Source organism: Mesoplodon bidens (assembly GCF_964165515.1).
Source record: "Mesoplodon bidens genome assembly, chromosome: 18".
Lineage (NCBI taxonomy): Eukaryota > Metazoa > Chordata > Mammalia > Artiodactyla > Ziphiidae > Mesoplodon > Mesoplodon bidens.
This window is the reverse complement of record NC_138175.1, coordinates 50,967,233-50,992,176: the sequence shown is the minus strand read 5'-3', so window position 1 is coordinate 50,992,176 and position 24,944 is coordinate 50,967,233. Positions and strand designations below refer to the sequence as shown.

Genomic DNA, 24,944 nt, shown 5'->3' with positions numbered 1-24,944 from the left:
GGTGGACAGCTGGACAGACCGGTTTGGAACGAGGGGGTGAGGGGAAAGGCCAGCACCCAGCGCCTGGGGCACAGCAGGACTGGCACGGAAAGCTGTGCTCCCGGTTCCCGACGTGCGTGTGGGCGAGGCCAGGGCAGGGGCCGAGGCAAGAGCTGGGAGAGGCCTGGACCTGTCACCACAGGCCCCTGGGCAAAGTCCTGGCCCATCCTCCCCACGCTGGGTGCTCAGTCCCTTTCCCACCGCGTCACGCCCCTGCCCTCACTGAGAGTGGCAGGAGTTCTGATTACCAAGGAGCTGCCTGTCCAATGCCCAGACGTGGGCGGGACCTCCACCTGGGCCACAGCTGGCCTTGGCTGGTGGGCACTGGGGTTTGGGAGCTCTGCACCAACCACACGGATGACACAGAGGCCAGGTGAAGAGAATTAAATAACGTGTGATTTTATTCCATTAGAGAGAAAACCAGCAGCATCGCAGCTTGAGCCCTTGCCCCACCCCTCATCCCTCTGCGCCCCCCACGCTCCTGCCTAATGTCGGTAATGGGGGCTTCGGGATCTGGACCTTGAGCGCCTGGAGAGAGAGAGGGGAGAGAGAGGCCCCATGAGGGCTGGGCAGGAAGCAGGGAGCCCTGCCGTGTAGGCACGTGCACACATACACGGACACGCTTGGGACCACTGGGGCTTCAGTGATGGGGAAGTCAGCTGCAGAGAGGGACGTTCCCGAGGGGTGAGGCCAGGCCCTACAACTGGAGGGGACTGGAGGGGGCTGGGTCGGGACAGAGCAATCAGGGCTGGGACCTCCTGCCAAAGGGCAGCTGTGATTTCCCAGGCAGCTGGGCCAGCCTGCTTATTACCTTCGGGAAGAGCTGTATTCTCGACCTGGAAAGAAAGGACGGGTGAGAACAAAGTAAGTGCCCAGGACCAGGAGTGGGTTCCCGGGCTGCACTTCCAGTGTCTCCAGCTAAGGCAGCACCGGCGCTTCCGGCGTGTCCACTGCTGGACGCTACCTGTGCCCCTTGGCCCACCCCCATGCGCTGGGAATGAGCTTTTCTTCCAATTCCTGTAAGTCCCTTGTGACTGAAGCAATCACCGTGTGTTGTGTGTGTGACTTAAAAGTTTTAATTTATAGAAGGCTGATGTGGAAAATGTACCATGTTTTTTTTTGTAACCAACCCAGTTTGACATTTTTTTTTTTGCGGTACGTGGGCCTCTCACTATTGTGGCCTCTCCCGCTGCGGAGCACAGGCTCCGGACGCACAGGCTCAGCGGCCGTGGTTCACGGGCCCAGCCGCTCCGCAGCATGTGGGACCCTCCCGGACTGGGGCACGAACCCGTGTCCCCTGCATCGGCAGGCGGACTCTCAACCACTGCGCTACCAGTGAAGCCCCTCTCTTCTTTTTTTAATGCCACAGAGCCTCCAGCCCGGCTCTCCAGACCAAGCGACCACGAGGACACTCACTGTAACGGGGGGAGGGCGAGCGGCTCTGCCGGCTGTACTGGCGTTCCCATTCTTCTCTCTCCTTCTCTCGGCGTTCCCGTTCCCTGCACGGGGAAGGGGAGGCAAACCAGGGGAAGGGGTGAGCATTCGGCTCGCAATAACACTGAACTGAACTCGATGGCTGGCTGGGTCCCTGTCAGGGCAGGTGCTGCCAACAACCTAGTCCAGGTGGAAGAATAAGCCAAGGGGGCATGTCCTGCTCCTCTCCTCACCTGGAAATGAGGGCACTGAACTCAGAGAGGGGATACTGGCTGGCAGAGCCAGCATCTGAATCCCTGTCTGCCTCACGATGAAAGGCTAGCTGAAGGGCTGGAGAGTTCGATAATTTCCTGTCATACTCAGGGCACAGCCTCAGAACATAGGGACTTACATGCGAAGTGCTTAACTGGTCTTTGTCAGAATGACCAGGATTCGCAACCCCAAGGACTACATTTACTGGGTGCTTTCGTGCCTGGCTCTGATCTCACGGAATCCTCCCCACCAGCCTAAGAGCTGGGACAACTCTTAGAGAGAAAACCAGCAGCATCGAACCACCGTTCGACAATTCCATCCCCATTCGGTGGATAAGCAAACTTAGGTTTATCTATAGGCCTAAGGCTCAGACAGGAGGAAGGCGCACAGAGGCAGGATCAGAACCCAGGTCCAAAGGATACAACACTGAGTCCCTGCGCACTCTGCTCCTCCACCCCGGTGGGAGCACATGGCAGCCCTGGAAGCCCAGCACGTGATGTGCCTGTAATAAACAACTAACAGCAGCAGCTCCAACCATCAAACCTCCCCACATGCCAGGAACCACACACCAGGTGCCTTAACAGGAGAATCCCATGAAGGCGGCTACCTTATTACATCTATCTCATATAGTGACTCCTGGCTCAGAGAGATTAAGGTGCTTGTCCAAGGACCCACAGCAAGTGCAGGGTGGAACCAGAAACAAGCAACAGGTGACCCGACCCTGCGACTGACCAACTCTCCTCTTTGCCAACACCAAGCACTACCGCCTCCAGTTCTGCCCATGAGTACTAGGTGGGCTGAGGCTTTACGGGCACTAATCCTGAGTTACCCTGTGCAGTTGGCACCAAGGACTGTTCAGACTCTGGGCCAGTGCCCACCCCAGGGCCACACAGTCAGAGAGGCAGAGCCGGGAATGAACCCCGAGTCTGTCTGACCCAGGCTCTGAGCCACTCAGCTCTGCAGGGGAAGAGTCAAGGTGAGAACTGGAGCAGAATGGGAGAGGGGAGAGGCCCTGGCTCCCACCGCGGGGCTGGCTTGCATTCAGCCGTTCCGTTCGGCAAACGTTTATCGAGCACCAATGTTCTAGGGGGGGCAAAGCACACCTCAGGAACCCGGCAGCCACACCCGACTTCTTAATGGGGACACGAACAAGAATGAGTGAAGGACACGGACAGTGCACACTGGGACGCCAGGTGCAGATTAGTGCTATGAAGAAAAGCAGAGTGGGGCTGGAGGATGTCGTGTTTTGGGGTGCTACTCCACATAGGATGGTCAGGAAGGACCCTCGAGTTCAGCAAGGGAGGGAAGTGGGTGGGTATCTGGGGAACAGCAGGAAAGGTAACCCAAGCTGGAGGCTGGCGGAGCTGGGAGGAGGTCACAGTGGCCGAAGTAAGCTGGGGATGGGAAGGAGACTGGGGGACAACATGAAGGCCAGGCGAGGGCTTTGATTATTTTCATCCACCCAGAGGGATCGGCCAGGGCTCTGGATCGGAGCAGGTGGTGGGGAACACAGGGCAACCCAGAGGCAGGTGGGAGGAAAGGGGTCTTACTTCATACGGATCTTGCGGGCCATGGCTCGAAGCTCGTCTTCCCGCTCCTACGGCAGAGATGGCAGAGATGGCAGAGATGGCACGATGGCAGTGAGGGCGGGGCCAGGCCGGCACCCCGTGTAAGCCCTGTGCCCTCACCCCAACCCGTACCTGGCGCTCATGCTCCTGCTGGATCATCTTCTCCTGAGCCGCCTTCTTATCCGCCTTGACTGTGGGGAGGGAGGGACACAGTGGCTGAGGGGTGCCCTCAAGCCCCCACCCCCAAGATGTGGAAGCTGAGCTCAGAGAGGCCAACCAGACTGCCAAGGCCCTAAACGTGGTGGCCGCAGGGCAGGTGCACACCCACTCCTCCCCAAAGGGCCTCCTATCTGGCAAAGGGCAGGGCCTCCCCACAGTCAGGCCAGAAGGAAGAGGGGCAGGGAAGCCCTGGAGGGGCAGGTGGCGGGACATACACTGTCTGTTCAGTGCCTTCTGCATCCTCAGCTTCAGCTTCTCCTGCGGCGTCAGCTTGGGCTGGGGAGGGGGAGAAGAGGCAGGAGACCGGGTGGGTGTCCCGGAGCTTCCACAACCCACCTCATCCAAGAGCCTGGGACTTGCGGGGGCATGTGTGGAGGACAGGCAGGCTGTGGAGACTGGCCACAAGGGTCTAGGAGCCCCAGTGGACAGTTGAGGAGGGGAGGGAGGCACAGATCTCAATCCCTGGGGCTGGATCTCCCGGCCCACCCGGGCCCCCCTGCAGGCCCACCGGGCCCAGCTCTCGGGCACTGCTGCTGGCGGGAATTACACGGGCGAGTTCCAAATTCTTACTGACTTTGGCAGCTCCTGTCTCTTTACCAGCGGCAGGTTCGGTCCTGGGAGGAAGAAAAACCAGCTGCCACCTTCGACCCCACGCGCCCTCAGCACTGCCCTCAGAGCAGAGAGCCAAGGCTATGGGCCCCTAACACCCCCCAGGGAGAAACCAGGTCCCTCCTGGATCCTGCAGGACAGGGCCATGTCCCCCTCTGACCCCTGACCCAAGGCAAGGGCATGACTCCTCAGAGCCCCCAAGGGCAGAGCTGTGGCCGCCTCAGACCTCCCAGGACAGGACCAAGTTCCCTTCAAAAAGAGCACAGTGGAGTCACCCTGCTCACCCGAGCTCACAATCCCCTTCCCCCAGCCCTGCCCTGCTCACTTTTTCAGCTTCTCGCCCACAGCGGGGGACGCTGCCGGCCTGCCCAGCTTCTCCCTTGGGGGCGACGGCGAGTGACTGCGACTGCGACTGCGGCTACGGCTACGGCTGCGGCTGCGGCTGCGGCTGCGGCTGCGGCTCTGGCTGGGGCTGCGGCTCTGGCTGGGGCTGCGGCTGCGAGTCAGGCTGCGACTTCGGGATGGGCTGAGGGACCAGCTGCTGCGGCTGCGGCTACTGCTGTGATGCCGAGGCCCCCGGCCGCCCCGCCTGTACCGGTCCCCTGAGCGGGAGCGGCTCCTGGGGGTGCGGTGAGGCACGAGAGAGGCCGTGAGGCTCCAGGGACCCAAGGTGCGCAATGCCCCACCCAGGCACTGAATCTACGAGCCTCCTCCGAGGCCCTGGGGTCCTTGTGTCTCGACTCCTCTTCCGCTACTTTCCTCAGAAATCCTCCCTGGCCTCCCTGAGTCTCTAAACAGAGACCGCCCTCTAGATACACCGGCCCTAAGATGGCTCTTCACTTCTCACTAGACACCCATTCACCCACTTCTCTGAGAGGTGACCTCTGGGAGGGCAGAACTTGGCTGGCGGCCCCCCCTTGTATGCTCACCGCCTCCTCACCTTGCCAGGTCCAGGGTCTCGCCACTAGTGGGGATGACCCCCCTGCCCCCCCCCAAGACTGCAGCACAGACCCACAGGATCCAGTCTGGGGACATGCAAGCCCCATCCTCTCTCTGCTCAGGACCCTCAGGCTGGCCTCAGAGATGTGACCAGGGCCCTCCTCCGACCCCAGTCTTTCTCCTGACATCACCCTTTGTCAGGCTCCAGGGAACGACCCAGAAGCCAAACCAATGCCACACACTGATTCTGGTGGGACTGTCCTGGGTTTTTACAAAATTCAAATTTGTTGGCAATATTGAGAAAACAAGAGCTGTCCTTTAAAAATCCAACCCAACTGCTCTTGAAAAACCAGAAGACTGAGCAACACCACTCCTGCCACTGAGTGGCCAACGAGCCCAGCAGATGGGACGTGTGCTCCCGGTTCACCGGGGCCCACGCGGCCCCTCTATTTTACCTGCTAGACCTTGTAGGTAGCTGACACTGAGATCCACACAACAATAACACGGGTAATGATGCTGATGACAATAAAAGCACTCACCGAGTGCCAGGCCCTGTACTAAACACTTAGGTAGAATTCACTTGTCACAACTTCATGACTCAATGAAGGGGACACTGTGACTGTATCTCTTTTACAGATGCAGAAACAGGCCCCGAGAGTTCACTAGCAGGGCCAGAATCCACACCCAGCCAGCTGCTCCGCAGTCCATGCTCTCATCCACCAGGCCATGCTGCCCCTCCACAGGCAGTCCTGATCCCCTCAGGGAAGAGGACCGGAGGGATGCTCCCGTCCCTAGGTGACTTTCCTCCTGCCCCATGTGCAGCGCTTGCCTCACGCCCCGCCTTCTCTCAAAGGGTTGCCTTGACTTTCCAGCCCCTGCCCACGGAGTGCCCCAGTCCTAAGGGTCGCCAGCTGCAAACACCTGGGGACGTCCCATGACAAGCGCAGCTCAGTCTCCCTCCCCACTGCGTCCCTGAGAAGGGAGGCTGTGCTCCAGCCCCGGCACCACACCAGGAGTGAGCACATCCCCCCCCCACCAATCCCAGGTCTCCCCTCCCAGAGCCTGGTCTCCCCAAAACTGGGCCCACGCCCAGCCCTGTCCCCACCCCCCAGCCCCACGCACCTGCTTCTGCGCCGGGGCCCGTAACCGCCGCGCCGGGCAGGCGAACGGGAGTAGCGGTGTCCGTCTCGGGAGCCCCCACCTGAGTGCCGCCGGCCTCGGCTGCGGGATCGCGAGTAGCGCCGAGAGCGGGAGCGGGAGCGCGACCAGGACCGGGAGCGGGAGCGCGCGTGGCGGCCCGAGCGGTAGGAGCCCCCGCCGCGGCGGGAGCGGGAGCTGGAGCTGGAGCGGGAGCGGGAGCTGGAGGTCCTCGAGGCGGAAGAGGAGGAGGAGGAGGTGGAGGAACGGCGGCTGCAGGTGGGGCACGGAGGGCGGGTCAGCGCCGACCCGGGCCGTGGCCCACCGCCGTCCCGAGTCCCCCCCACGGCGGCCGGGGTGTAGGGCAGGCAGCGTGAGCGTTACCGACCGGGCGCTGGCATTACGTCCCGGTGCGGGGCCGCCTGGCTGGGGGGGCGCGGGGGGCTTCCCTGTGGCGGCCCCTGACGCAGCTGCTGCAGCTGCGGCTGCGGCCGCCTCCTCATCGCTGCCCCCAAAACTGGTGATGAACGTGATCTTCTCCTCACGGCCTGGGGTCGGGGAGCGGGAGCGGGAGCGGGACTCGGAGCTGGATTCCGAGGGCGACCTACAGAGCAGGGAGTAGGGGGCTTGAACGCCAGGCTCCGGGAGCCTGCCCACCGGCTCACAGAAGCCACCACAGGGCAACAGAAATCAGAACAGCGGAGCCCCGAGCAACGGCAGACACTGGCGAAAGGAGCAAAGCCAATGGGCAGAAAGACACCAGCTCTGCAAGGATCGGATTCCCGACCACGGAAACCTTCTCAGCACCACCAGGAAAAGGAGGAGCAGAAAACTGTACTATTAAAAAGGGATTAGGGCTTCCCTGGTGGCGTAGTGGTTGAGAGTCCACCCGCCGATGCGGGGGGCGCGGGTTCGTGCCCCCGGCCGGGGGGATCCCGTGTGTCGCGGAGCGGCTGGGCCCGTGGGCCATGGCCGCTGGGCCTGCGCGTCCGGAGCCTGTGCCCCGCGACGGGAGAGGCCACAACAGTGAGAGGCCCGCGTACCGCAAAAAAAATAAATAAATAAAAAGGGATGAGCACATCTGTAATGTAACAGGGAAAGATTTCCTCAACATAGATGTCAAGTCAGGTGGAAAGCAAGTTCTAAAGCGTTAACTGTGATATAACTCCATTTTTGTGGAAAAAAAAAGTATACCTTATCCCTCATGGCGCCCACAGATTGAGCACTTACTGTGCCAGACTTTTCATCAAAAGGTGTACCTGCCTGATCTCACCTATCCTCCCAGGAGCCCCGAGGGGTCCCTCCCACACCATTCTGCAAAGCGAACTGGGGTCAGACCGAGGTCTGTCACCCTCAAAGCCTCTGTCGCAACCACTCCCACAACCAGGAGGCACACGCGTGTGCAACCAGGCCCTCTGGGCCTGTTATTTCTCACTGCTTATTTCTGGGAGTTCAGATTAAAGGGACTTGACTTCTAAGTCCTGCCTTCCTGCCACGTCTGATCATTTTCCACACAAGACTACGTTACGTTTAAATCAGAAAAAATTTTAAGGTTCACATTTAAAGGAAAAAGAAATCAGGAAAGCAGGCTAACACTCTAGAAAACAAAAAATGATTCAGACCCCCAGAACACATTCTCCAGTCTGTGATCTCAGGGCAGCCTACAGGGTGGGCCCCCTGCCCCTCCTCACCACCCCTGCCCTCCGTGAGGAGGACTGCTGGGCCTTGGGAACTCACCGCTTATAGGGGTCATAGGTGGGGCTGTCTCGGCGGGCGTAGCTATGAAGAGAAGAACGGGATGGGACAGGTGGGGGGGTTTGGGATTAGTGTGCACAGAAGTAAGGCCAACCCCCAACCTGGGCGCCCAAGGCCACACGCTGGGCAGTGATGAGGGGGCTGCCGGCCAGGTTATGGGGCCCTGATCCCTCCTCCTACTCACCTCACATCTGTCCGAAGCCTGAACCTCAGCCTTGACCCACAATGTCCCAGACCCACCTTGACCCTGAGCAACAAGGACTTCAGCAACCTCCAACCTGGCTGGCCTCTGGACCCTAGACTAGAAGCGACCCTCCTCTCACTTCAAGTCTCTGGTTCTGCTGGGTCCTGGCTTACTAACGATGATGACGTTAAAGCTACAAGAGCTAACGCGTCTTAGAGGCACACTACACGTCTTAGAGACACACTACGCGCCAGGCACTAAGTGCTTTACTCAGGGAACTCAATCGCTCTTCCTAGCAACTCTCTGACATGGGTACTGTGATTATTCATACTTCACAGCTGAGGAAACAGGCCCAGAGAGGTGAAGTTACTTGCCCACGGCCACACAGCTCATACACGAAAGAGCCAGGATTCCAACCCAGGCCACATGGCCGAGTCCAAGCTTTTATGCACTACATTGACCTGCACCTCTACAACTCTTTAAGGAATATTTTCCAAACCGCACATCAAACCCTGAACCCACAACAGGTCCCTTAAGCTTCACAGCAACCCTCAATGACTCCCATTAAACAGAGGAGATGTGTCAAAGAGGCATGGGTTTGCCTGGAGCCCCAGGCTGGGCTCTCCGCATCAGACTGCCGCATCCAAACCTGCCCGAGACCTCGCTGTGGGCACTGGCACAGCCCCTCTCCTGGGAGGTGATGGTGCCCCTTTTCCAAAAAGGAAACTGCAGCTCGAGACAGAAAGTCACCTGCCCAAACTCTGACAGTGAGGAAGCTACCAAGCAGAACCACGTCAGAGTCCAGGGCCAGGCCTGTGCCCCTTGACTCTGATCTCAACCCTTCCAGCCACCCCATGCCACCTTGCCACTGGCTCCCAGGGAGCATGGCAAGCGTCCCGAGTCCAGCAGGGTGAGGGGAATGGCTGGCAGGGCAGGTGTCCACACGCCCCTCACAGCCACTCCTACTCCAAACCTTCCCTATTCACTGCCCTACTAGGAGGTAACTGCCCGCAAGTGGCAAGCTTGCCCCCAAAGTCTTCCTGAGCCCCGGCTCCTCCCCCAGAGCCCTGAAAGACTGGTGCTGGCAGGGTGGGGGCATGGGGCAGAACCCATCCTACCTGGGTGGGCTGATCTTGCGGCCCCTTAGCCGCTTCTCCCGGAACTCCCTCCGCTGGCGCCGGGAGCGACGGCCCTGGAGCAGGGTGGGTACGAGGCTGGTGAGCGTGTGCCTTCCACGTGGCACACACCTGCCCTGCCACCCCGGCCCAGCCCTCACCGAGTACATGGCCTTCTCCTCCTCAAGGGCCTTGGCGTGTTTGATGGCCTCTGCCTCTTCCTTGTCTTTCCGGAGCATCCTGCAGAGGGGCACGAGGGGCATGACGGAGGAGGGGCCAGGCCACAGGCAGAGTCACTGCAGGAAGTGAGGAACCCCAAGCCATGCTGGGGGTCTCGCATTCATTTTGCACTATTACTGAGCACCCACTGCATGCCAAGCGCTATTTCAGGTATTAGGGATTATTGAAAACAAACAAAAATCCCCACCCTCTTGGGCTACCATTCTGGGGAGAAGAGAGACAATGACCAAGGTCACATAACACGGTATGTTAGATGGTGAAAGCCTCGATGGGAAAGTAAATCTCGGAAGGGGGAAGGAAGTCCAGGGAACTCGTAGAGGCTGCTGCAGCCTGCAACAGGGAGGTTGGGGAAGCCACCCAGAGAAAAGTGACAGCTGACGAGGAACCTGGGGGAGTGAGCCGAGCAGGTGCCGACAGAGCCAACGGCACACTGAGCGGTCCCGAGGTCAGGTGGGGCCTCAGGCACCGAAGGGGTAAAGAGGCCACGGAGGTTGGGCAGGGGTGTGGTGTGTGGGTAGAAGACCAGACAGGTGAGACTCTGCAGCCGTGGTGAGGAGGCTGGCTGCTCCTGAGGGAGGTGGGAGTCATGGAGGGCTCTGGGCAGAGAACGCTGTGTTCAGACTCGGGAGTACTCAGACTCCAGCTCAATACACTGTCAGATGGGGCCGGTCTATGTGATCCACACAGGTGTGGCACAGGGCAGAGGCTCAACCAGCAACTGCGAGTGAATGATCCAGGGAGCGAAGCCTCTCCACTGGAGGGCGCTGTCCACCAGGCCCAGGAACCCGGGGAGTTTCCAGGAGTCCAATGGCCTCAGGTCACACAGCTGGGGGCAGCCTCCACTTCCGACAAGGCTGAAGCCGGTCACAAGTACCCACCCCACGAGCTCAGGAGCCTCTGCTCTGTGTGTAATGCCCTGGCGCAGGGCCAGGCACACAGCTGCTCAGGAAGAGGGGTAACAACACATGCCAGGTCCACAGGATGCGGAGGGGCATCAGCCCGCCGGCCTCACCTGACGAAATCGCCATCGGCCATGCCATAGGTCGTGGCCTGTTTGTTGAGATCTGCCACCTGCTCCTGGTTCAGTTCGTCCACGTCCACCTCCACATCTACACCAAAAGAAAGGCTGTCAGGGACCAAAGCCGAGCGAGAAGAAGGGGAGAAGGGGCAGTGCCCCGGGAGTTGGGGGCGGGGGTGCCCACCAGACCGCAGGCCTCTGCCAGGGAGGGAACGAGTCAGCTCATCTCGGCATCCCCAGGCTGGCACAGGGCTTGGCCAGAGGCAAGCACAACAAACAGGGGGTGGGGGCCGGGGAGGGGTGTGTGATGCGGAGGAAGTAAATGGGGGAGTGAACAGGGGACAGACAGAGGGTGGCTGAAGATCTAGGTGGGCGGGAGGCAGGGGGTTCGGGTCACAGGCATTCAGAAGCCAGAGGCTTGATGGCTCAGTGGAAGGTAGGACAGACACTTCACATATGTCTGAATAAGTCTGAATAAACAGCGGGTGGGCTGAGTGAGAAGGGGATGAGAGGTGGAGGGAAGATAGGCACTTAGGTGGAGGTGGGTGGCAGCATGGGGGATGAGGCTCTATAACTGGAGGAACACTTGTTTTCCAGAAGAGAGAGAAAGAGAAGGGGAGGGAGAAACAGAGAGGCTGACACAAGCAAGGAGGACAGACTCAGGACCTAGGTGGGGACAATATCATAGAAGCAGAGTCCTAGAAACGAGGAAGGAGAGAGCCACAGAAAGGGAGGCTGGACCAGGAGGACATGAGTGAGACGGGAGGACAGCAGCGCCCTGGAGCAGGGGCGGAGAGGCGGGGCTCCTAAGCACAGGGCACCCCACAGAGGGGGAGGGACGAGACACGAAAACGATGCCCAGGGACTGGGGGGGGGAGGGCAGAGAGGGGACCCCACCGATGTCGGGGATGACCTCATCTTCGTCCGAGTTGCTCTCCTCCTCGGCCGGTGACTCCTCCTCCTCCGGCTTCTCTGCCACCTTCTCCACCTCGGCCACCGTGCTATCTTCATAGGTGTAGCCAATGGAAGCCTTCTTCTCCGCCAGCCTGGGACAGGGGAGCCATGAGCCAGGGAGGTGCGGGGCGGGGGCAGAGACTATGGGCAGGATGCAGCCCAGGCCAAGCCTCGAGGGCCCGCACACCGCGCTGCCCGCACGCCGCCCTCCCAAGTTCCAGGGCAGCTCAGCGCCCTTGCCTGCAGACTCTCCCTCAGCCTAGAACCCTCTGTGGCCACCTCCCACCAGCTCTTCCCTCCTCCTCCAGCTCCAATGCACCATCCTCCAGGAAGTCCTCCCTCAGGCAGGGTCAAGCACCGTCCTCAGATCCCCAGCCCCACTCCCACTGGATCTGTCTCCCCCTGCCCCAGACTCTGAGTCCTGCAAGGGCAGGCCCGAGTTATCCTGGGTAACAGCTGGGTCCAGAATGGCGCAGGGGCCTAGTGCGCGTCTGCTGCTGAATTTAGTCAACATTCCCTGACGCCGTCCCAGTGCCAGCCTCGTCCTGAACGGGGGTCAGGGATAAGGATCAGAGTCATCAAGAAGCTCCTGCCACACCGTGAGAACCCTTCAGGTGGAGGGAAGCAGCAAGCGCTGAGGATCGCAGCGGGGGAACTGCTCAGCAGCAGGTGGTACGGAGGGAGGGCTCCAGGACCGCTGGGAACGAGTGGAGCAGCAGCTGTCCTGGCGAAGGGGGCCACTCCTCAAGGGACACAGCCTGGAGAGGTCCCTCTCCAGAGCGACATCAGCCGCCGCTGACCACAAGCTTACTGCACGGCAGCAGAAGACAAGCACTTCACAAGCTCCGTCTCCTGTAGTCCTGGAAGGTCCAGGCAGGGGGCACTGCTGCCAGCCCCTCACAGGGGAGCACGCCAAGGCTCGGAGGGAAGTCCTCACGGGCAGGATTCAAACCCAGGCCTGTCCAGCCCAGGGCCTGCTCTAACTCACCTCCTACCATCCCATGGGTTGCAAACGCAGTGTAGAGGTTTGTCAGCAAACCCTTCCCGTCCAGCTGCTGCTTCCTCCTCTAAATATTGATCAGTCGAGAGCCTACCCTGTGCCAACCACCAGCCCTGGCTCTGGGGAGCCCAAGGTGGACAGGATGGACGAGGCTGTGCCCTGTGGGGCTCACAGTCCGCCTGCCTCCCTCAAGCCCACGGTGCCCCAGACCCCGACTCACTTCTTCTTCTCATCCTCACTGGGTCTCTGGAGGCCTCCGTACAACTCGTCAATGTAGATCTGGTACAGGCACTGCTCCTCTGAGACTGGGGCAAGGCAAGAGGCACGTGGGTCAGAGGGGGCTGGGGACACTGGGAATTCAGGGGGGACACAAGAACGCAGTGGGGGCGGGTAGGAGGGCAGGTGTGACCCAAGCACAGCCGGGGGCAGAGTCACGGATTCCCAGATAATCACACCATGTGTGGTGAGGACACAGCAGCTGCAGGAGGGCCCTGGTGACACCACTGACTCGCCATGCAACCCTGATCAAGGAACTGAGCCACTCTGTGCCTCGGTTTCCTTTTCTGTAAAATGGGACCACTGGCAGAACGAGCGCGTTGTATTCCGGCACTGCTACTGTTACCACTGTTAGGAAGGTCTTCAGCTGGACCCTTCAGAACGACAAAGCTATCCTGAGCACTGGACGTCAGTCATTGGACCCCATGGGCCACTCCACTCTGTGCCTCTGTGGGCCAGTTTAAATTAAGCGCGGTTAACCTGGGCTCTCGTTCATCCACAACACGCAACTCGAGGAGCTCAGCAACGTACTGGAGCCTCCCCGGGTCTTCCTGCAGTGAGACGTGCCCGAGTCCCGGTGGGACCCTGGGCAAGTCCCCTTGCCTCGGTGGGCCTCAGCTCTTCTATCTGTAAAGCGAGGTGCGTGGGCCGGGCGAGCCCAGGCGTGCCACGGTACAGCCCTCCCCGCAGCCTCCGCGGTTCTGCTGGTAGTCCACAAAGCCCCGCTGACCTGCCTCACGTGAGCTCCAGCCACGCCAGCCCTCCCTGTCTCCCCAGGCCACCTGCCCCCTTCCCCCACAGGGCTGTCCTCGTGGCCCGGAGTCCGGCGGCCTCTCCTCACTGGGGGAATCTTGCCCACCCTTCCCTGAGCCAGCCTCGGCCAAGCACCTCAAAACAGCACACATCTGTTGCGACGGCACCTTAGCTTGTGACTACCACCTGCTTTCGTGATTACGTGGCTCCCCCACTAGACCCCTGCACCCAGAAGAGTGCCTGACACACCACAGGCGCTCAGAAACTGCGGGAATGAATGAATGAATGCAGAGTCAGAACTGAGGGAAACCCTGGCTCCATCACCAAGAATCTATGTAGCCTGGGGGGAAGGCAAAAACAACAGCGGCATCAATGATAACGCATTCCCCCTGATTCTAAGGCCTCAGTGATTGCGAAAATTTCACAATCTCTGATTTTAGAGATGCTAAAACACCTATTTTAGAAACAAAGATATACGGGGACAGTGAACCCACAGGGAGGGCTGACTGCCAGGCGCGGTGCAGGGCCTTATGCACTCCTCACCGAGCCCTCACAACCACCCCAAGGGACAGAATCCACCTTTATCACCCTTCTCCAGGAGGAGACTGACACCGGCCAGGCTAAGGGACAAGTGTGTGGCCCTTAGTTTCACAGGGAGATCCTGGGAGTGGGGGGGGGCGTCTCAAAGTGCTTCTCAGGAGGCGAGCTGAAGTTCAGAGCTGTCCAGCAGGAGGCCGCAGTGGTTAAGGGCAGGCTGAGAACCCCACTCCTTGGACGTGGTGTCCCCCGCCAACCACTGAGCCTCGATGTCCTCATCTGTAAAATGGGGGCATCACCCCTACCTTGCTGGGAGGTTATGCAGATGTACTGAGATAACAGAGATGAAAAACTCTTAAGTTTTTCAGGGTCTGAACCGCCACAAGCCCAGAGAGGGGAAAAGTCTCTAAGCCTGTTTTCTCATTTGTGAAGTGTTAACGGTGATGGCTTGGGAAAAGAACACTGGACATATATGAACACTTGGCAAACTGTCAAACTCTGTCTAAATATTCATTTAAAACAAGGAGAAATTTCCTTTCCAGAGCTAACATTCTGACCCATGCAGGCAAGGGAAATACGCAGAGGAAAATAATGTATTCTTGCTATTTTCACCAATGTTTTAGGAAAAAAGGCCACAGAGTTAGAGGGCATGGGATGTGGAAGTGACTGTGGTAGGACCATCTAGTTCACCAGACATCTCCTGTACCAATTCCAGAGACACAGGGCCCCAAGAGAGAAAGGGATGTGAACAGAGCAGGTCCATGACAGAGCTGGGACCAAAACCCAGGGCCCCTTAGTAGAAAGGCCTGGGATAACTTTTCTTGCCAACCTTGTTGAGGTCTTCCAGTCTCCAGGGACACCCTCAGCCCCTCCCGCCAAAAAAACCCACTCCCCCGCCGTCCCAGGTCACTTACTGCCAGCAAAGTCGTTCTGCACCAGGCCTCGGTAGCGCTCATAGTTACATTTCCGCTCGTCCGACTCCTGTTCTGGGGAGCTTTGGGGGAGGTCAAGGTCTTGAGACCACAGGGAGAGGGGAGACCCCCATCCCAAGCCAGCAGGAAGGGGGATGAGGGGCCTGGCTCAGTCTGACGGGTGGGGGGGCCTCCCCACGTGCACACCTCCTTCCTTCCCAGGACGGTGACAGGCAGGCCAGGGCTCAGGAAGGAAGAGGTGCTGCTGGGCAGGACTCCCTGCCTGGCAACCCCTGGGGGAGGCAGCTTACATGGTGGTGAGCAGAGGCGGGGTGTAGTCAGGGATGTGGTCCAGGTGGGCGCGGACATCGAAGCGGTCAATCATGTTGTTGGTGTCCCCCTGCCAGGGCATCCTGAAGTGGGGAGCAGGGCAGCAAGGAGCCTAGGGTCCCCACTGCCCAGGACACAAAATGCCTGCTCCCTGCCACCTCACGCTTGGGAGTCTGGCCCCCAGCCCCTCTGATCCCCATGCCAGCCCCACCCTCACCCCCCACCTCTCAGTCCCTTATGCCACCAACCCCCCCACCAAATGTACATTCAGGCTCCTGAAATGAATAGGGCCCTGGGGAAACTGGGGCCCTGTTTTTCAGAACCAAGCAAGAGTGGAGACCTCGAACCAGGTCCTAGGGGCCACCTTTATAAGCCCAGTCACCCCAAAACACCCCCTCTGGCAACCTACTCTCTGCTGCATCTGGGCCTCTGGCCCCGGCCCCACCCATTCCCCTCTAAGTCCTCCACCACCCACTACACCACGGGGCCTTTATCCCAACCGCTGCCGTACAGCCTTAGCTAGTGACCTTCACCTTCCCAAGCAGGCCAAAGCTTCCCTCCCTGAGACTCCGAAGGTCTGTGTCCTACCCCAGGTCCCTTTGGACCCCCAACCCTCAGTCACAGACACTACCCTACCCCCAGACCCAGTCTTACATGTTAACAGGGCTCTCGGCGGCCAGGGCAACTGCGGAATCCAGGTGCACCTTGCAAGCTCGACCGTGCACCTGCAGGAACTGGGCTGGGTCCTTCTTCTGCAGGGAAGGACAAGATGGAGGTCACCACCCAATGGAGCCCCAAACCTTGCCACTCACACACAACCAAGTTAGCAGCAGGCTCAGCTCTGAGGCCAAGAGGCCCTACTTCAGAGGTGAAAGAACCTACACCAGGCTGGCAGCACTAACGGGGGCCACCTAACCCCTGGGGACAGGGGAAGGGTTTCCTCTCGAGATGAAAGCAAGAGGCTCTGAGCTCTGGCCCCACCTTCTACACAGCCAGTACCAAGACCCACCTCCCTAAAATACTTCCCCCAACTCTTCACCCCACCCCCACCCCAAGGCCACTCATTCAGAGGCAGGTGTGAGCACTTTGGCCAGGACCAGCCTCTAAGACACCAGGACTGCATACGCTCATGAAAAGACAATCAGTGTCACTATTCACCAGAGACACAGCAATCAGAACTACAAGACACCACCTCACACTAAGATGGCTGAAGTTGAAAGGACATATGATAGCAAGTAATACTGACAAGAATATGCAGAAATCAGGTTCTTCAAAAAGTGAGACAAAGAACTGCCATATGACACCCAGCAATTCCACTCCTAGGTATATATACCTGAAAAAACTAAAAACAGATACTCAAATACTTGTACACAAAAGTTCACAGCAGCACTATGCACAACAGCCAAAAAGTGGAAACAATCCAAATGTCCATCAATGCAAGACAGATAAACAAAACACGGCATCTCCAGACAATGGAATATTGTTTGGAAGTAAGAAGGAATGGAGTACTGATCTACACCACCACACGGATGAGCCCTGAAAACACTACACTAAGCGAAACACGTCAGTCACAAAAGGCCACATGTTGTATGATTCCATTTATGTGAAATGTGCAAAACAGGCGAATCCATAGAGACAGAATGCAGACTGGTGGCCACCCAAAGCTGAGGGGCGCGGGGAACTGACTGCTAATGGGTATGGGGCTTCTTTTGGGGGTTATGAAAATGTTCTAAAATTACATTGTGGAAACGGTTGCACAACCCTGTGAATTGTATAGTATGTGAATTATATCTCAATAAAGCTGTTTTAAAGAAAAAAGGCACCTAGAGGGAGAATGGCCCCTGAGCCGCTGCCACCACCTGATATTACACCTTACACTCACTTATCGCGTCAGGCCTGAGGCCTCCTGTGGGGAGTCACGATTCTAAGCCACCAGAACTGAGTCAGGAAAGGATAAAATCTAGCAGCAGCAGCTCCCACCACTGAGCTTCCCGAGCACCGGGCCCTGGCTGAGCTGCAGCCCCTGCCACGTCAGAGGAACCCACAGGAGCCACGAGCCAGGCTGCTGGTGCTCCCCACTAAACCCTGGCCAAGCTCCCAGCACCACCTCCCCAGAGCCCAACCCCTTCCCATCCCGCCTCCCCCCTCCCCCACAGCCCTGCCACCTTCCCCAACCATTCTGCGGCCTCCTGGCCTCCTCCCCGCTCCCTGCTACCACCCTTGCCCTCTGCAGCCCATTTTCCGCCAGGCAGCCTGAGGGGTTCTGCTAAAACCTATTAGGCCACGTCCGCCTGCTCAGAGCCTCGCCGCTCCGGCCTGGCCCTCTCTGACTTCTCTCCCCCACCTCTGCTCCAGGCGGCCGGCCTCCAGCACACTCACTGCTCTGGCGCGCTTTGCCCCTCACTTATTCCCCATCTCCTTCTAGCCGCCTTCCTTATCAGCTCTGCCTAAACAGCTCCCCTGCAACCCGACTGACTCTAGCTCCTTAACCGCACCCATCTGCTTCAGAGCACCGCCCATCACGGGTCACCTGTCTCCCACACTAGACCGCAGCTTCCACGACTCAGGATCTGTCTTGCTCACTGTTGTGTCCCCAGCACCTAGAGCAGGGCCCGGCCCACAGCAGGCACTCAGGAACACTGACCGAAGGAAAGAGGAGGAACCCTCACTGACAGACGAGGTCGAGCCCTTGCAGGAGAAAACCATCAGCATCAAACTCCGGAGAGCCTGCACTTCCTCACTCTGCCTCCACCTCCGGCCCCAGCCCCCAGGCAGCAGGTGAGCAGGAGCTGAGAAGGACGCACCCCAGTGACCACAGCTACTATGGGGCTACTACCTGTCCTGCACTCACTAGGTGCCAGGCGCCAGGCCGTTCTCCCTCTCCTCTCACACCTGAAGACGCTGAGGGTGGGATACACCCGAGCCCACGGGGTCCAGCGGGGTGGTGCTGCTGGAATCCAACTCCTCATCCGGCACCTCCCCTGCCTCCCTCAGTCCCTCACCTTGGGCCACACAGTGCCCTCGGCCGTGACTGCCCCAGCCAGGTCTAAGGCCAAGAGCCCCTCGTGTTCTGAGGCTGCGCCAGGCCAAATGCCCAGCTCCCACAGCCAAGACTCACGTGGGACACTGTTTGCAGGATGGACTTCGGCCTGTAGCGTGAAGCCACTGGCAGTGCCAGCACCACAACAAGGAAAAAAGCATTGGGCGGGGAGTAAAAACCTGGGTCCATGGACTGGCTCTGTTGGGAGCGTCTGGAAAAGTCAAGGAACCGTACTCACAGCCAGGAGTTGGGGACTTCCCTGGTGGTCCAGCGGTTGGGACTCCACGCTCCCAATGCAGGGGGCCCAGGTTCGATCCCTGGTTGGGGAACTAGATCCCGCATGCATGCCACAACTAAGATCCCGTGTGCCGCAACTAAAGAGCCGGTGCAGCCAAATAAATAAATATTAAAATAATAATAATAAAAATAAAAGCCAGGTGCTGAACTAAGTGCTTTATGTACATCTCAAACTTCTCAATCATGGGAGAAAGGTGTTACTCTTACCCCCACGTCCCATGAGGAAACTGGAGCTCAGAGCAGGGAGGCTCACTTGCTCTTGATCACACCAGCCATAAACAAAACTAGGATCTGAGCCTAAATGGTCCTGACTCCAAAATCCACTTTTTTTTTTTTTTTAAGTGAAAGGTACAATAGTGTTAATTATATGCACCTTGCTCTGCGTCGGATCTCTAGAACTTTTCCAGCTTACAAAACCGAAACTCTATACCCAATGAACGACTACTCCCCTTTTCCCCTCCCGCAGCTCCTGGCAACAACCATTTTCTGGGGCTTCCCTGGTGGCGCAGTGGTTGAGAATCTGCCTGCCAATGCAGGGGACACGGGTTCGAGCCCTGGTCTGGGAAGATCCCACATGCCGCGGAGCAACTAGCCCCGTGAGCCACAATTACTGAGCCTGCGCGTCTGGAGCCTGTGCTCCGCAACAAGAGAGGCCGCGATAGTGAGAGGCCCGTGCACCGTGATGAGGAGTGGCCCCCACTTGCCACAACTAGAGAAAGCCCTCGCACAGAAACGAAGACCCAACACAGCCAAAAATAAATAAATAAATAAATAAATTAAAAAAAAAAAACAACAACCATTTTCTGTTTCTAAGGTCTTGACTGCTTCTAAGACCTCATACACGTGGAATTTTGCGGTGTTGGTCTTTTTGTGACTGGCTGATTTCACTAGACATAATGTCCTCAAGGTGCCTCCACGCAGTAGCATGTGACAAGAGTTCCTTTCTTTCTAAGGCTGAATAATATTCCACTGTATGTATGGACCACTTTTCTTTACCCATTCATCAGCTGATGGACATTTAGGTTGTTTCCACATCTTGGCTATGGTGAATCACACTCCAACGAACATGTACAAATATTTCTTCAAGACCCAAAATCTATTGTTAACCAATGGATCATTACATCTCCAGGATCAGAGCGGGTCAGAGGAGTTCGTGGAGTCTTTCACTCACTCATTCAACTGTTAAGCAGGCACTGACTCTAGGTGCAGACGTTGTGCTAGGGCCATGGCAGTGACTGAGACAGCCAGCCCGGCCCTCAGGGCTCACAGTCCAGTGTGGGGGACAGACCCATCCCCCAGAGTGACGACCCAGCGTGGGCGGCGCTGGGATAGGGGAGCCAGGTGATGCGTCATTTAGCCTGGGCCCTCCTGGAGAAGGAGATGCCGGAGCTGAGATCTGTTTTATTTCCCACTTCACATCAACAGGGAATTGTTTCTTTATCCAAACCACTGATCAGAAGAAAGCTGACAAGGACAGGAGAAATGAGAGAACTAGGGTCAGCCAGGGAGAGAGAGCAGGCGCCAAGGACAGATCAGCAGAGGAACCGGCTGCCTAGACACACCTGCCCGGCCCATCACAGCGGACCTCGGCTTCTTTAACACTCGGCTCGGCCGCCTCTCTAGGCCCGAGAGCAAGATGAGAGACCCGTGTGACAGCCCCATCCCCTCCTCAAAGCAGCGATCATCCACAGCTTGGTGGCTGTGATCTGAATGCCGATCACGTTCACGTACGGGGACAATGGTTGCTTGTACAGGCCTGCACCACAAAGCACCCCACAGACACTGTTGTATTCTTGAAGCTCTTCCCTGTCACCCTGTCATCACCACTGTCCCAAGGGGGAAAACAAAGCTCAGGGAGCTCCCCAGCTAACAAGAACAAGAGCGTGGAGTCCCAGGCCTTCTAAGTGGCCCAATTCCAGCCTTTTTTCCTCCACACCATCCATCAACCTGGATGCTATTCCAGCTCTACTTGGTAATAACAACAACCTCAGAACCAACAAGAGCCGGCATTTACTGAGCACGTTACCCGGGGCAGGCCTGCCCTCGGTGGTCTCTGGGCCCAGTCTCACTATACTCCAACAGCCTGGGAGAGAGGTGTCCTTGTCCCCACCATTTGTGGCACACCATGAGTTGGCAACCAACATCCACTGCCCCTTCCTCGATAGTAATAAGACTCCTAACTTAACTGGCACTAGGCCACCCAGAATACAGTCTACGCCCCTTAGCCTTCCTGGCAGCTGTATGTGACCATGGGGCTACTTTCCGGCCAGGGAGGTATGAGTGGACATATCATGTGCAAACATCTAGAGACTTTCTTAACTGGCATGAGCCCCCTGGCCTCTTTTCCCTCCCTTCTACTTCCCCGCTGGATGTAATGAAAACATGATGGCTAGAGCTTGAGCAGCCCTCTTAGACCTTAAGACAACACTGGGAAGAGAAGCCACACATGGCTGAACAACAAAACGGTCCCTGAGCAGAAAGGGCCACCTCTGGGCTTTTATGTGAAAAGGAAATAAACTTCTATCTTGTCTAAGCCATTGATGCTTTAGGTCTCCGTTATTCACAGCCAAACCTGATTTTACAGGATGTATCATTTCACATGCAGAAGAGGAAACCAGGCTCAGGGATACAGTCACATGCCCGGGCCACATGGTATGTAAGTGGAATAGCTGGAATTGGAACCCAGAGTCCTGTGACTCCAAACTCTTAAGGACCTGGTATGGTTTGGTATTTTGCCTCCCGGCTGTGTCACCTTGGACAAGCTGCTGCACCTTTCTGAACTTCTATTTCTGCAGTAGAAAGCCCAGGTGAAGAGCTAAGAGAGGTCCAGGGTCAGAGAGTCTGGGTTAGAATGCCAGCTCTGCCCTCTTGCTATATGATCTAGGCCATGACTCTCTGAGCCTCAGTTTGCTCATCTGTGAAATGGAAACAATAAAAAGTAAACCACCTCCCAGGCTGGGGGTGACAATTTGATGAAGTGGAGACGCATGTCAAGTGCTCAGCACAGTGGTTAACACATAAATGCTCAATAGCATTAGCCGTTATTATCAGCATCACCTTTAACACAGGGATCAATACCAATCTCTCAGGCCTGCTGAAAGGACTAGAAAAAAATGTGCCAAAGTAGTAGGCACGGGGTCTGGCACACCATGAACCCTTAATAAACGGCAGCTATTCATTCCTGAGCACTGATTGTATTCTTGGTCCACTGCTGGGGCCTCAACAATAAGCAACACAGACCCAACCCCTGCCCTTGTGGTCACGTTATAGTTATTCTGACACCACTGCAGAGGGGCTCTCTCTACAGCCCAGTGGTTCCCTCCCGGGTGACAGGAGGCAACTGATGCGCTCTCAAAGATTCCTCTCCTAGGGTAATAGCAGTCTCTGTCTCATGGGTTACTGTGGGGATTCAAAGAAATCATGCATCTAAAGCTCTTTCCAGAGCCTGGTGCCTGCGAAGGACCAATTAAAATGGTAACTGCTATGTTTTATTCATCTGTTCTTTTAAACCACATTGGGCTCAAGCTTGGAATGCAAACATGACCCAAATACACCTAGTCCCCAATGGTACAAAGCTGGATATGTGTGTTAAATTCCACAAAGGGGAAGGACAGGGAGCTATGAGGGCCGAGTATGGAGGATGAGGAAAGACTTCCCTGAGGATTGAGATCTGACAGATGAGCAGGAGTTAATCGAGTACAGGAAAAGCGCATGCAAAGGCCCTGTGGCTGGAGAGGGCTATATAATTTGGGGAGGTAAACTGGTAACTCTTTATACATCTTTTTTTTTGGTTAGAAAAAGTAGCCTAGTATTGAGGAGGCCAGATGGCGTGAGCAAAGGAACAAGGCAGAAAGCAGTGTGACAAGAGTCTGGAGGGGGTGGTAAAAGCCAGAACATGTAGAGGTCTTAAAGGCTGTGTTGAGGAGCCTGGCACTAGGGAGTCACAGAGAAGTTCTGAGCAAGGGAGGGACAGGGTCAGCTTCGTGCTTTAGAAAGACCTCTCTGGCCCCTCCACCCAGGAGGGTGGATTAGAGGCGGCAGGACTGGAGGCCAGGAGACAAGGGAGGAGGCTGGGGCAGTGATGCAATGGGAAATGAAAACGTCTGTAATAAATACCATCTAACAGGAGACCTGAACCTAGTACGCAAATGCCATTTCAAGCTGGGGTCTCAAGAGCAAGTAACAGTTAAATAGGTGAGAGGAGGCATTACAGGTTCAATCCCTGTGGTGGCAGAGACGGGAAAAAGGCCAATGGAGCTACCTAAGGATGAAGCTGAGAGGCCAGACCACAAGGGCCTTTTAGATCACAAGACGCAGTGCACTCTTCTCTCCAAAAGCAACTGAAGCATCAAAGCATCAAACGGGGGAGGGAAATGGTCAGACTTCACTTAGTGAACAATGATGGCACTCCTTCGGGGTGCCAAATTAAACCTCAAGAATGCTGAGCTCGGGCTTCCCTGATGGCGCAGTGGTTAAGAATCTGCCTGCCAATGCAGGGTACACGGGTTCAAGCCCTGGTCCGGGAAGATCCCACATGCCGCGGAGCAACTAAGCCCGTGCGCCACAACTACCGAGGCCGCGAGCTACAACTACTGAAGCCCGCGCGCCTAGAGACCCTGCTCCGCAACAAGAGAAGCCACCGCAGTGAGAAGACCGTGCACCGCAAAGAAGAGTAGCCCCCGCTCGCTGCAACTAGAGAAAGCCCGCGCGCAGCAACGAAGACCCAGCACAGTCAAAAATAAATTAATTAATAAATAAAATATATTAAAAAAAAAAAAAAAGAATGCTGAGCTCTTCTGGGCACTGCGAATACAGCAATAAGCACGACAGACAACATCCCGGAGGTGGCCAATCTTATGTCTGGACTGCTCTGAGTGTTACAAAGACTTTCCTCCTTCCTGCTAACCCCAGCTCTGTACTGAGTCCACACCAAACAGCACAGTATACTGCAATCAACAGAATGCCTCAAGTTTTTACCAATGATTACGCTCAAAAAATGGACATTCTCTTGAGGAAACTGGGCTCTGGCGTTAGCGCATTTCCAAGCCCAAATCGTACCAGGAGGACCAGGCCCCCACCCTCCAAAGAGCTCCCAGCCCAGATTCAAGGTTACTCACGATCTTTTCATAGTACTCCCGCCGCCTCTCTGCCCTCTTCTTGTAGTCGACCATCATACCTCGAAGCTTCCGCTCATGCTTCCGAGCCTCGTGCCACATCGTGGTGAGGCCAAGCCTGGGGCCTCAACCTGAGGGATAAGGAGAGGGGTGTCAGACGGGCTTTAGAAACCATATAGGCAGAATCTACGTCATCTAACAAGTTGGTGACAGAGTTGATCCTGAAGAGCAGCTTCAGGGAGGGGAAGTGAGGCTGTGGAACTGTGCTCCAGATGCTCAGGTGTATCCCAGACAACTCTGATCCAGTACCCTGGGCATTCTGAAACCGCCCCCTCGGGTGATTCTGGAGTGAGCGTCCCTGGGAAAGGGGTAGCCTGTGTTCAAGGAGCCAGAATCAAGGATGAAAGGTTCGGGAATGGAAGGAGCGAGTGCTGGAAGCAAGGTCTGGAGACAGACCTGGAGCAGCCGGGGCTGGAGCTCAAGGGAGGGGGAAGAGCTGAAAGGGCTCCCACCAGGGGGCATCTGTGGGTGTGCGTATGGGTAGCAGGGGTCCGGAGATGAAGGCAAGTGGACGAAGAGGAGAAAGATTTTACGGGAACTGAGTAGTGGTTTGGAGGGAGGGGTCGAGGGCAGGTGAAGGGCGTGGACGGAAGACGGCGACCGTTGCGGGAGGAGGGAGAGCATGGGAGAGTGCTGTTAAGGAGAGACCAGAGAGCGGCTGAGGTCTAAAGACGGAATCTAAATTGGGGGCGGGAGGGTAGGGTAGAGACTGAGGGAAGCGGAACGGGCAGACAGGACGGGGTGGGTTAAGCTTCGGGGCGAGGCTGGAGGACAGAGGCAGAGCCCGATGGTTTGGACAGGGCTCGAGCACCGGGTCTGGGCCTGAGGGTTCGGGGTAAGTTTTTTTGACAAGAGGAAGGGACCTGTGGCAAGCGGCGGGGTCCGACGCGGCGAGTTCGGCCCGATGGCGGGGGCAGGGCGCGGCCTGAGGCCCGGCAGGCCGAGGGGGTGAGGAGCGGTCGGCCCTCGAGGCCGGGGCCGAACGGAGGCTCACAACAGACCGGGGAGAGGTCGAGGCAAGGACGAAGCTGGGCTGACGTCCGCCCGAAGCCAGGAGGTCACGGCCAAACTGCCTGCACTCTGCAGCTCGCCGCCGCCTCCCACTGCTGCGCTCGCGCGCGGCCCGCACCGGAAACGGAAGTGGGAGGCTGAGTGAAGGGGGA

The 24,944-nt window shown here is 57.4% G+C and overlaps 1 protein-coding gene across 2 annotated transcripts; it reads right to left on the bottom strand.

The window, feature by feature from the left end:
• Positions 1 to 413: 413 nt before the first annotated feature.
• CLASRP (CLK4 associating serine/arginine rich protein) lies at positions 414 to 24,928 on the bottom strand. Of its 2 annotated transcripts, XM_081217586.1 has the most exons (21): positions 24,645 to 24,927; positions 23,725 to 23,852; positions 15,925 to 16,022; positions 15,252 to 15,353; positions 14,944 to 15,023; positions 12,684 to 12,768; positions 11,407 to 11,555; positions 10,504 to 10,600; positions 9,413 to 9,491; positions 9,255 to 9,328; positions 7,935 to 7,976; positions 6,586 to 6,801; positions 6,183 to 6,470; positions 4,447 to 4,740; positions 4,087 to 4,126; positions 3,728 to 3,788; positions 3,426 to 3,484; positions 3,276 to 3,322; positions 1,456 to 1,538; positions 851 to 875; positions 414 to 567 (listed from the first exon to the last, which is right to left on the bottom strand). In XM_081217586.1, exons 2-21 carry the CDS (start codon positions 23,821 to 23,823, stop codon positions 525 to 527), a joined length of 2,061 nt encoding a protein of 686 aa, XP_081073712.1. In that variant the 5' UTR covers positions 23,824 to 23,852; positions 24,645 to 24,927; the 3' UTR covers positions 414 to 524. The 2 variants fall into 2 exon arrangements, 1 of the variants encoding a protein (XP_081073712.1); XR_014013840.1 differs by lacking the exons at positions 414 to 567; positions 851 to 875 and having other exon boundaries at positions 4,083 to 4,126; positions 24,645 to 24,928.
• Positions 24,929 to 24,944: the final 16 nt, after the last annotated feature.